The sequence below is a fragment of the Macrobrachium nipponense genome, chromosome 43 (genome assembly GCF_015104395.2).
Source record: "Macrobrachium nipponense isolate FS-2020 chromosome 43, ASM1510439v2, whole genome shotgun sequence".
Taxonomy (NCBI): domain Eukaryota; kingdom Metazoa; phylum Arthropoda; class Malacostraca; order Decapoda; family Palaemonidae; genus Macrobrachium; species Macrobrachium nipponense.
This window is the reverse complement of record NC_061104.1, coordinates 42,303,160-42,316,379: the sequence shown is the minus strand read 5'-3', so window position 1 is coordinate 42,316,379 and position 13,220 is coordinate 42,303,160. Positions and strand designations below refer to the sequence as shown.

The 13,220-nt window shown below is 37.0% G+C and overlaps 1 protein-coding gene across 1 annotated transcript in view; it reads left to right on the top strand.

Annotated features, from left to right (window-relative positions):
• The first annotated feature begins 10,665 nt into the window (after positions 1 to 10,665).
• Positions 10,666 to 13,220, top strand: part of LOC135213901 (peripheral plasma membrane protein CASK-like) — a 164,298-nt gene continuing 161,743 nt past the window's right edge. The window contains exon 1 of the mRNA XM_064247997.1: positions 10,666 to 10,790. Coding sequence (XP_064104067.1) covers positions 10,666 to 10,790 — 125 coding nt within the window. The remainder of the gene's footprint in view (positions 10,791 to 13,220) is intronic.

Here is a 13,220-nt window from a genome sequence, read left to right as displayed (position 1 = left end):
TTAATAGTGCCCAAAACTATACCAGGAAAAATAAGGAAAGCACACAGGACATTAATCCACTACGCAACCTCAGCATCGATAATGCATCGTCACTATTCAATGCGTTGCCAGCTCATCTGAGGAATATATCAGGAGTGAGCGTAGATGTGTTTAAGAATAAGCTCGACAAATATCTAAACTGCATCCCAGACCATCCAAGATTGGAAGATGCAAAATATACCGGAAGATGTACTAGCAACTCTCTGGTAGACATTAGAGGCGCCTCACACTGAGGGACCTGGGGCAACCCGAACGAACTGTAAGGTCTGTAAGGTCTGTAAGGTAAGGAGATTTTACACAATGGACTTCCTCGTCGAAGTTGAATTAGGAAACGCAAACGAAAACTCCGCTCCTTGAATAGCGACATCTTTTGGGAGAAGACACCCCATTATTTTCTGCCTTCCGCTACAAATGAGTCTATTGGCAATGCAATAGTGGAAGCAACATGTCTGGAGTTCCTTCAGACTGCTTAGCAGGTGCGTCCAGATGCTCGCTATTACCAGGGCTTAATTGGATCTAACTGTAACCCCCTCCCCCCCTTCCCTTTCTCTCCCTCTCTCTCTCTCTCTCTCTCTCTCTCTCTCTCTCTCGATCCTCGATTTAGTTGAGGAAGCCATCAGCATGCCTCTGTTGACCAAGTTGTGGATGTGGATGTTAGATGATTGTTGTAGGTGATTATAGGAGAGAGAGAGAGAGAGAGAGAGAGAGAGAGAGAGAGAGAGAGAGAGAGAGAGAGAGAGAAGTGATCAGTACCCCGTCAAGATGTATACCATCATTATTGTAATGGAATAAACGGGAGGGCTTCCATTACATAAACCTCATTCGACGATGGATAAACCATTAATAAGACATTTCTCTCTCTCTCTTCTCTCTCTCTCTCTCTCTCTCTCTCTCTCTCTTGGCTGCCATGTGGAAAAACTCTTGTGCCTTTGAATTTATTGACTGGCCTTTTACCTCAATTTGCAAGTGAATTTGTTGACCATATGTTGATAACCTGCTCTAGCATTAAGTGAAGGATATTCTGGATATTCTTTGAGGTTGATTCAAAGTATATCAGAGTATTCATTTTGATGTAATTATTTTTATTTTAATAAATCTTTCATTTTAAAATTTTGCTATTAATGTTAAGTTGGTTCAAAGTTTTAAACATATTAACTACATTTAACTCACATAATGGTTATTGTATAGTAAACTGTATTGCTATGTAAAATAAACAAAGACTTTCGAACATCAGTGTTGACGTTAAATGTAAAGTGAGACGGTAGTTTTCGTATAAAGAGCTTTTTATTGTCAGTATGAAAGTCACGTCCCATGTGAATGTAATATAACTTTGCCTTCTACTTGTTATATGTATCCCATACTAATTCATTTCATAAATATAATGAGTTATTTTGAAGGAATAATATTCTTAATAAATTTTACACATCTGTCAAATAAAAGAAGGAATCATTTGGGACCAAAGAAAGAATGCGCTTGGAAATGTGCCATCAAAGGGTAAAAAATATGTTAAAGTCTTGCAGAATTTCGTCATCAAACTGAGCGATTCACAAATGGAAAGCCAAGTTATCCAGTCGTCAGATGATAACGATTCAAGCAATTTAGCTGGAGAATGAAAATATAATGTCTCCCAATAAAACGAAGAGACTTTGCGTAGCTGAAATGAAATTGCCCTATGGATGAGAAACCGGCGTTTTCGGTCGTTAGTTTCATTGCCGTCATAATAATTAGAAGCAAGAACCCATTCAATTTGAAGTGACTCTCTCTCTCTCTCTCTCTCTCTCTCTCTCTCTCTCTCTCTCACTCTCTCTCTCTCTCACAATATATATATATATATATATATATATATATATATATATATATATATATATATATATATATATATATATATGCATAAACATGGTACACATTTTGATAGATATATATATATATATATTTATATATAATTACGTATGTATATATATATATATATTTATATATACTACTAGTATATATAATATATATATGTGTGTGTGTGTGTGTGTGTGTGTCAGTGAGCGCGCATGCGCGTTAATCTGTTCATCCGGATGAAGACGTTTTGTCACAGATAGCTGAAATAGCATCATTCACAATCATTCCTTTTGACATGAAAAAATTTCCGTGGAATAACAGCGCTTTCAGAATAATCTGCTTATTGTGAATTTGGTTAATTGTTTTCATTGTTTTTAGATGCATATGAGAAACGTAATTAATTTTTTTTAAATTTAGAAGCGGGCTCATTAAACCTCTATATTGTTGTTGTGTTAGCCTATGGTGCTTTGTTTTTCGGTCTAAAACACTTTCGTATTAAGTTATGATTGTCTTTGCTTTGTTGCGAGCACTTGTCTGTTCTCTCTCTCTCTCTCTCTCTCATCTCTCTCTCTCTCGTCTCTTCTCCTCTCTCTCCACACAAAAAAGGCACTAGGACTATTGAGTGCGACGTCTCATCAACGTTCTTAAAAACATTGAACAGCAAATAACATGGATTATTACGAACAAGGCCAAGAATTCATTTGATATATTTGAGTCTTAAGCCGCTCCAGGACCAGGTCCTCGGCCGAGCGAAAATCAGCGCATTATTCGAAATTTTCGAGTCACCCAAGACGGTCTTGGACGGTTCTCCCCATTAGTTTACCATTTTGTTTTTCCATTCATTAAGGGTGAGCCTTTTTGAAGATACGCTTTATAAATTCATCAGTGTTGTAATGATAATTTTACTTCTATGAAATATTTTATTATTATTATTATTATTATTATTTTATTATTATTATTATTATTTTTATTATTATTATTATTATTCAGAAGAGGACCCCTATTAATATGAATACTCCTGACTTGTATTTACTTGAATTTCAAACTTCCAAAGAATACGGTGCTCATTGGAAGTAACAGAAGGTAATAGGAAATACAGAAAGAGATCACTTATTAAAAAAGAATAAATAAATAAATTAAAGAATCCCTACGATTTAAACATAAGTTGATTGACTTATCGCTGCTCCTTTGAATTTATGCAAATATTTTGCCGTCCATTCAAATAGTTCTTATTTACATGATTTCGTTCGTGTTGTGAATTTGTTTAAACTCACATCTTATCGTTTTCGTATAAGTGATAACCACTAAATTTTGTTTGCACAAACTAACATGTTTGGAAACATATGCGAATAAAAAAATCATTGATGGTTGACGTTTTGGGTCTCTCTCATCTCTCTCCTCTCTCGTCTTCTCTCTCGCTCTCTCTCTCTCTCTCTCTCTCCCTCTCTCCTCTAAACTCCACACACACACACACACACACAGAGTTCTTGATGATGATTACCGCCCAGTTTCACTTGGTACACCGAAAACAGTTCCATTATGTGACCTTTCGTCATTATTATTTTTTTTTTTGGGGGGGGATGTTTTTCCGATGTTGGTAGCAACTACGGGAGACTGCGGTATGTTAAGTTTTCAGACGTCTTGAAAAGCCCTTTTTATTGTCAAAGTTTAACACATATGTACGTCTAAAACATTTTGACTCAACCCCTAAAACTATATATTCTATATATTATATATAATATATATAGTATATATTAATTATAGATTATTATATATTATATATATATATCTATCTCTATAATATATCTATCTATATATATTTTTTTTTTTTTTTTTTTTTTTTGGGGGGGGGGGGGGGGGGGCAGGTCAACGGTAACACGTTTTATGACATGTTTAGGTCTTAGTTAAAATTAGAGGATATCTTCAGTATTTTTTTTTACTGAATTCCTTTTTATCTCGCGGATTTTCGTATTATGTACATCTGTGAATTTATAGTTCCATAAAAGAGATGGTTTGACTCTTTAACCCTATCTGGGGCATGTTGGGTTCGCGGGAACCCACCCACCTGTGAGACCTTTTTCTCTTTTTAGGTAAATTTTTAAATTAATCGTTTGAAGTTGGTTCCATGATTACCAAAATATAGAGAATTACTCCAAAATATAGAAAATTACTCATTGCTTCCTTTATATTTAGTTTTTGTGCTGCATATTAAAAAAGGGTTTAACCAAATGGAACCGAAATAACATTTCGAATGAAACGATAAAAAGCAGAGGCGAAATTATTTGAAATGAAATGGGTCGCAGTCGTGCCAGACGTACGACTAAAGTTCAATATCACACCAACTAGATTTCAGAGCCTGTACCATACAACCACGATCCGAACCTTTCCTTTGCATCTGCAAGTTGTTTTCAAAACTTTGATAAAAGTTGGGATGAGGAAATCTACGTGTAACCTAGACTGCGCTAGTGAGACACAACATAATTAGTAAAAGCCCAGCGTTCGTTTGTTTTTGATATGAGTAAACTAATAGAAGCTCGTCTTTCTTTTAGTTGTATAGGTTTAGTATCGTTACAAATTCTCCTGTTTATGGGAATGTGTGAAGTTTCTTGTATGTATAAACATTCAGATATGATACTGAAGAAACAGTTTGAGCTACATATGCGCATGTGCCACATAATTACCGTGTGTGGCCCAGACGAGTTTAAGCCGCCTGCAGTGGCAATCTGGCAGACAGTAGCACATTCGTTTCCCAATTGTGATCGTTATTGCTAAGTCATCCAGCGCCGTCAGTTTCAAGGGAATCTTAAAAATGTTCATATTAACATTCGTTCACCACTCATGATGCATCGGCAGTGAATCAGTATTATTTAAAATATTTAGACATATTTAGACACTTAACTGGATAGGGTTAAAGCTACTTAGCTCTGGTGTTCCAGTTCAGGGAGTTCTTCGTGGTGTTTCCATGAAGTTCTCGCTGGGGGCTGATACAAATGGCCTTATAAACAGATTTTATTGTCTCGCCCTGTTCATATATCCCGGATGAATGAGAGGGAATACAATTATCAGTTTCCGGGTATGTATTTATTGAATGCTTCGCGTCCCGTCTGTTTATCCCTGTGTTGTTTGGGAGTATTACATGCAAGCAGTTCAAGGGGAAAGACATATTTGAATTGCAAATCCTCGTGCGAATTATCGTGTCCCTCTGTTACAGCATTTCTTATTGTGCTCATTGTCGTTTTGGATAAGTTTAGGAGAGGTGTGGCAGGAATTTCAAGGTATTTATTCCAGTGTCTTCATCCTTAGGTTAATCCTGAGATATAATGATCACGTTTGTATCCTGGATTCCAGTCAGAAAATGTGTTTTTGAATTAGTCATGTCTTGTATGTTTTTAAAAAAATATTTTCAAATGTACAAGAGTCTTGTTGCCTGGTAAAAGTAGCGCGACTTTTCTGTTTAAAGTTCCTGAATTTGTATAAGTTTTTCCAGAAAAAATGTTTGATGTTCTCATTTGTGTGATATGAATACATAAGCTGACGCTTCAGTAGTTTAAATAGTGAAATAAAATAGGCTGTATATTTACAAAATTAAGCAAGCATTGATATACGTAACCGTTGATCCGATATTCAAGTAATAACTAAATTTCCTTTGGACGTCTGGAAATACTTAAATTTTTTACCCTCTACGTGCATAGGAATTAAGTACGTAGGCTTATGTGACTAAGGGCACTTTAAATTGCTAGTCAGATAAAAAAAAAATTGCGATATTATATTTTACTTGAACCAAAATTTCGAACCAGATCGAAGCACTGGTTGGTTTAGAATTAAGAGGCCTGTTGTAGACTGTGGAATGTATCACCCAACCGGGACAGGCACAGGTGTTTGGGTATAATCATGTCGTTTGCTGAGGACATCGTGATACAGCAAAGGATCCTTTGAAAGTTTTTTTTTTTTTTTTTTTTTTTTTTTGCCACTCGATTATTGAATATTATTGAAGAGATTCCCCTTTTAACTCTTCCCACTTCATTGCACGTTGTATACACTTGCTTTCGTATGGGCATTCTGTCCGGTGTTGCAAAAGAATTATAGCCTGTTTATATTTAGTTTTAACAGTAGTGTCTTAATTTGCATATATCCCATTTAAGAGGACTTGAATTGCGCGTCCATTAATTTCTAGTTGGACGTTCAAATAAACATCCTTGTAAAATGAGTTTTCATTGTCTCTCACCCATTTTTGTCCCAGACGAATGCGAGGGGATACTGTGATGTGTGTCCTGGTATTTATCGATTGCTGCGTGTTCTTGACTGTTTATCCTTGTACTTTGAATCATAAATATCCGAAAGGTGCGAAGGGGAAAGCTCATTTGAATTGCAGATCGTCCGGGGAAATTATTACATCGCCGTCGGCGAGAGAATATCTTCCTGGTGTTCTCGTTGTCGTCGTTTGAGATAAAAAAAAAGAAAGAAACAGTGTAAATTTAGGAAAGACTGTTTAATTGGTGTTACTTGGATTCCCTTCTGTGAATGATCGCTTTCAGGAGGGTCAGTTCTCAGAGTAGTCTTGGAAATATAATACTTCTTCTTATAGTGCTTAGGGCGCTATTTTTAATTCTAGATCCTAGCAGTGTCATTTATTATACCATCCCTTTACTGTCACTCTTTTTTCCAAATGGAAACTATTCGCTAAACCACGACTGCAGGAGTTTCTCGTCTGTGGTTCGTTGTGTTGAAAGTCATCTTTCGTGGGAACGTTTCTCGTTTCTCAGAAGTATTTGCAATTTCGAGGAGCTCGGAGGAACGAATTTGCAAAAAATTCGGAGATAGTGACACGGTTACAACCCAGATTGCAGAGTAAATAACATTGGTCCGTCACCGAACGGCAACAAGAGTCGTGCGTGATTAGTTTCTGTGCGAAACTTATTTCCTCTGACTTCACACGTAACTTGTTTATTGCCTGGGTATGTGAGATTTTTCGTAACTTGAATTGAACATAGAATTTAGGCCTGAGGCCAAGCGCTGGGACCTATGAGGTCATTCAGAGCTGACGCTGAAATTGACAGTAAAAGGGTTTGAAAGGTGACACTGGAGGAAAAGCTTGAAGCAGTTGCACTATGACTCAGTTGTCAGGAGTGGGTGGAAAGTAAGATGGAAGAAAGAGAATATGAAAGGAGGTGCAGTAAAAGGAACGAAAGAGGTTGCAGCTAGGGGCCGAAGGGACGCTGCAAAGAACCCTAAGTAATGCCTACAAGTCTGACTTCCGATAATCTTTAATATTTAATATTCAGATGATTCGACCAGTTTCTTGATAGTAGGTTGTCAGGGCATTGTAATGAAATCATTACAGAAGTTGTCTGCGGCTGGTGGTAGTAGTAGTAGTAATGTTAATGATGATATCCATAATATACTATCGCAAAGTATCTTCCACAATCGTATACTTCCGTAATCTGAACTCCTCTTAAACATAAAAACTCACGACGTTTCCCTTTTGCTCTCGCCAGAATCAGCGGACGCATCATGGCAGTTTTTAAAACCTTAGTATTATAATAGCGGAGATTAAACCAAACTTCTTTCATCGGCTCCCCTTTTTTATTGTGCATTACAAGGAGCCATTCATTTTACGTCCTCCACTTTATTGCTGGTCACGGAAATCATTCCCTTGGAAACGGGGTTTTCATTGCCTCTTGTCGTGTGCATTTGTCCTTGACAAATGAGAGGGAGCGCCGTTATTTGCTTCCCGGTCTGTTTTTGTATAATGTTATTGACTGTTTATTCTCGCGTCCGGAAATTTAAATATCGAAACGAGGTAACGGGAAGGGTGCTCTTGAATTGCAAATCCTCAGGGAACTGTTATATGCTGTTTGAGAAAATCTCGTTTGGTTGTTCTCCTTAAAAGATGTTTAATACTATTTGGGATATTTACGCCCATGTCACATCATCAGTGTGAGATCCATTCGGGGAAAAAAATGGGAACCAACTGATTTAGAAGCTTTGCATGTCTCTTAATTCGAGTATTTTCAGGGGGAGGGCGACGTGACAAGAAAAATGAATGAAAATGATCAAGAATTGGTCTTAAATCCCAAGGAAGCGAATCATCTGACACTTGAAGTAAGGAACAAATCGGGAACTGGAAGAAAATTCCTAAGCTTGGGAACAGTGAAGGTAACTTTCAGCAAATTGAATGCAATAATTCCTACAAGGGTCTAAGCTCTCTCTGTAACTGGTAATTTACGTCTGTTCAAACGAGCAGGAATCTTTGCTACCGTAAAACCCACTTTTCAAGCACCAGCAATAATTTTTGGAAGGCTTATATATATTATATAGATGTGTGTGTGTGTGTGCGTTTGTGTGTATACATATACATACATACACACATATATATACATACATATATATATATATATATATATATATATATATATATATATATGTATATAGTCATACAATATCCATACATGCATGCATATATATACAGACATTTGGAATATTTTAAAACATGTTTATAACAAATTATATATAAATATGCTATAATTGTTTTTAGCGCCCGAACAGAATGCACATTCGAAAAGCACACACACACACACACAAACATATATATATATATATATATAATATATATATATATAATATATAATATATTATATATATATATTTTATATATATATATATGTGGGGTGTATATATATACATATATATATTGTATATATATACACATTATTATATATATATATATATATATATATATAATATGTGTGTATATATATACATTATATATATATATATATATATAATATATCTATATATATTATATATATTTGTGGGGATGAAAGTAGCAGGCTGATCCCCCGATGGAACCAAGTTGTTTTTAATGAATGAAGGAGGTAATATTAAAGGCAGGTCCGGTAGATAGCAAACAATAAGTATAACCAATCGTATCGATTTATTAAGAGACTTGGTGCATAACAGGTTGGGGAAAAAGTGAAAATTTCTGAAATATTGCGAGTCAAGGTAGTGTTTAGATCTACGACGGGTTGCTTATACGGTATGGAATTGTTTTCTGTGCAGTAAGTGTAGGGTGTTCGACGTATTGTTGATGACTAGCATAGACTATATAGTATTCCGGCCAAAGGCCAACCTGATGGGACCTATGAGGTCATTCAGTGCTGAAACGGAAATTGACAGTAAAGTCTGAAAAGTGTAGCAGGAGGAAAACCTCGCAGTTGCACTATGAATCAGTTGTTAGGAGTGGGTGGAAAGTAGGATGGAAAAATGAGAATTTGAACTGAATAAAAGGAGTTGCAGCTAGGGGCCGAAGGGACGCTACAAAGAACCTTAAGTAATGACTACAGTGCACCGCATGAGGTGCACTGACGGCGCTACTCCCCTAAGGGGAATTGCAGATGAACCTCTTAAGTGAATGTAGAAAGTGAACGTTTTCTACAATTATAATTGTGTCGGTGACTTTTTTTTTTCTAGGATTGTCCTCTGTAGCCACATTCTTGTTAAGGCAAACGGCATGACATATAACAAAATATATATAAATTTGTGGCACTTGAGAATTTCCTTTCTCAGGACGTCGATATCTCTAAGGCAAGTTGATGATTATCAGTTTTTTAGTTTTCTGTAAAAGAAAACTATTGAGATGGCTATTCGTCTGTCCGTCCGCACTTTTTCTGTCCGATGTCAGATCTTCAAAACTACTAAGGCCAGAGGGCTGCAAATTGCTATGTTGATCATCCACCCTCCATTCATCAAACATACCAAATTGCAGCCCTCTAGGCTCAGTGCTTTTAATTTTATTTAAGGTTAAAGTTTGCCATGATCGTGCGTCTGCAACACAGGCCACCACTGGGCCATAGCTGAAAGTTTCATGGGCCTTAATCAATACATTTAGCCAAATAGCGACGACCGATGTTTTACCCTTGAGAGATAGACGTAGATTGGGGCTTCATATTAATTTTATTCATAACTGGGTATGTTTTTTAATATTGCACAGTTTATTTCCTGGAATAACTGCAATTCCGCTGTTGCCACTTGCCAATCCTTTTTTGCAAAAAACCGGCTCGCTTTTCCTTTTGGTTCATTGGCTGGCTGGCCTCGTCCACTTTTGCTGGCGTTGGATTGCTTTATTACGACGCACGTACCTCGATACAAAACAATCCTCTCCACTTTTCCATGAACCACTTGCGACCGCGATTGGTTGTTGCCTTCTTTCCCAACTGTTGTTTAGAGAGAAAATTACGAAACCATAACCATATTTCTGCCATTTACTGTGCTGTCTCTACTCTCCTCAACTTCATTACGGGCCTATTTTATTGCTGTACGCCTATTATTAACTCATAACTTCAAAATCTGGAATTTTGGTGTGTCGAAAAAAATGGAAATATTTTTTCTTTATTATGCAGTGCACTCTCTCAATGGGTAATTCCTACTTAACAAATTGTCATTTCCCTATATAGTTATTTGTGATTATTTAAATTTTGTAATACTACCTGAGTATCATAGCCGTGATGAATGACGTTAGTCTAATAATCAATAGGGTGGAAAAGGTATGTATAATACCACTGCCAATGCCATTCATTCAAGAGGGCTTTCCCTTATACCCATAACGCGTCCGGGTTGCCTGTTGTGCTGTGCTTTGTAAGATTTTTTTTTGTGCAGTAAATTGTTTTCTCTCATTTGCTGCCTATAAAGTAAAGCTTGAAGACGTATATCGGTAGCCAGATGGCTGGATATTATATGAGAAGTGGTGTCATAAGGATGATAAGGTGTTTCATATCTATTTGAGATAATGAATACGGGTAGATGGGGATATCTAGTAAATTCTTCTTCCCAGCCGGTTCCCATTTTTATAATGGGGTCGCCGTTTCGGATGAGCCCTTACCATCTATTTCTATCCTGGGCTTCTGCCTCGTCAATTCCCTTCTCATGTAAGTCTCCTCTCACCCAGTCCGCCCATCTCTTTCTTGGTCTCCCTCTTCTTCTTCTTCCTTGAACCTCCATCCCCATAGTATGTCTCCCAGCGCTGTCCTCATCCAGTAAATGCCGTTGGCAAAACCCTCGAGGGAACGTTAATAAGTGACAGGGCTTTTTTGTTTTCTGCAGAAGAAATCTATTGAGATGGCTATTTGTTTCCCAGTCTCTAATGTGGTGTTCATTCCTTTATCTGTTTGTCGCAGATATGTGTTAAGATTCTTACTGATTTATTTAGACTATTATATTGATGTTATCGTAAGAAAATAGTAAATGTGGACAGAAATATCGATGTCCGAGTAACCTCACTTCCAGTATAGCAATTATTGTTGTTCGTAGGGAATTTCCTTTTATTATCTGAAAGGGGAAGGCGGGACTCAGGCTGGGTTTACACCAAGCGACTCTAATCGATTCAATTCATGAAGAATCAAAACGATTCATGATTCGTCTTGATTCGCCACACTAATTTCAATGTCATCGTTTACATGAAGCGAATCGAGTCAATTCATATCGCGCCGATTCGCTCGGTGTGAACGGTGGCATCGAAATTAGTGTGGCGTACTATGAATCGTGTTGATTCTTCATGAAATGAATCCATTCGATTAGCTTTGTGTAAACGATGACATTGAAATGAGTGTGACGAATCATGAATTGTGTTGAATCTCCATGAATTGAATCATGCCGACTCACTTGTTGTAAACGGTGACATTGAAATGAGTGTGGCGAATCAAGACGAATCATGAATCGTGTTGAAACTCCATGAATTGAATCGATTCGATTCACTTGTGAACGCAGCCTTAAAGGTTTCAATTATTTCACAGACGAATGTCAGATACCTAGAGTAAAATTTGGCCCTACCTTCGAATCTTTTAACGGTGCGTCGTTATGTTCTTGTTACTCCCAAATAATAAAGGCCGCGTTCTACAACCGCCAGATATGAAGGGTGACAGTTGTGTTGTGGGCTTTTATGAGCAACGCGGAAGGTGACAATAGACATAGACAGGTGGATAGAAGGGATGGAGACTTAGGTATAAGAACGCACTTAGCAGTAATTGAAAGTTTTATTTTTATCTATTATTTTCTTGCTTTTTAATTTTTTTAAGCCCTCAGTATAAAATGATATTAAATCCACCATGGGTTATTATTTCTTCTCATACTGACGCACGTAGCAGAAATTGAGAGTTCTATATATATACTCGTGTATATATGTGTGTGTATATATATATATATATATGTATATGTATATATATATATATTTATATATGTATGTATGTATGTATATATGTATATATATATAAAGTTCTTTAAGCCTTCATTATAAAATCAAATCAAATCCCTATAGGTTATTATTTCTTCTCATACTGACTGCATTACAAGAGAATACAGGATTCAGACCAAAGCCCTAGCGCTGGGACCATTGAGGTCATTCAGAGCTGAAAGGAAAACTGAGAGTAAGAAGGTTTGTAAGGTGTGACAGGAGGAAAACCTCATGGCAGTTTCGCTATTAATCAATCGTTAGAGAGGTTGGAAAGTCAGATGGAAGAAAGAATATGAACGGAGGTACAGTAAAAGGATTGAAAGAAGCTGCAGCTAGGGGCCGAAGGGACGCTGCAAAGACTACTGACTGCATTAGTGAGAGTGTAATCTGGTACACATACACACTCAGTACAAGTAAATTCTAAACAAGTAATAGTTTTTTTTTTAATCTTTCTGGTGCACAAGTAAGCAAAAGATTGATTAAAGATACTCTAATAAGTATGTTTATCAGGAATATATAGGAAGTTTCTAGAGTTTATAGTCATGTAAGCATGTCGGTATGTATGTGTCCGGTTTTCGTGGCACTCCAGCGTCACAGAAAAAAAGGTTTTTGGGAATTTTTGTTTTACGGATTTTGACATAGAAAGAAAATATACGAGCAACCACTTAATTAAATTCTAAGATTCAAAAATTTAATATGAAGTGCAGTGCTGATGGTTGACAATAGACAACTGCTCTCTCTCTCTCTCTCTCTCTCTCTCTCTCTCTCTCTCTCTCTCTCTCTCTCTCTCTCTCTCTCTCTCCTAGTCAGTATACTAACTTTGCTCTTTTCCCCCATAGAAATTGAGAGGACATTCTCTCTCTCTCTCTCTCTCTCTCTCTCTCTCTCTCTCTCTCTCTCTCTCTCCTAGTTAGTATACTAACTTGGCTCTTTTCCCTCATAGAAATTGAGAGTCTCTCTCTCTCTCTCTCTCTCTCTCTCTCTCTCTCTCTCTCTCTCTCTCTCTCTCTTCTAGTCAGTATACTAACTTGGCTCTTTTCCCCCATAGAAATTGAGAGACATTTTCTCTCTCTCTCTCTCTCTTCTCTCTCTCTCTCTCTCTCTCTCTCTCTCACACACACACACGACT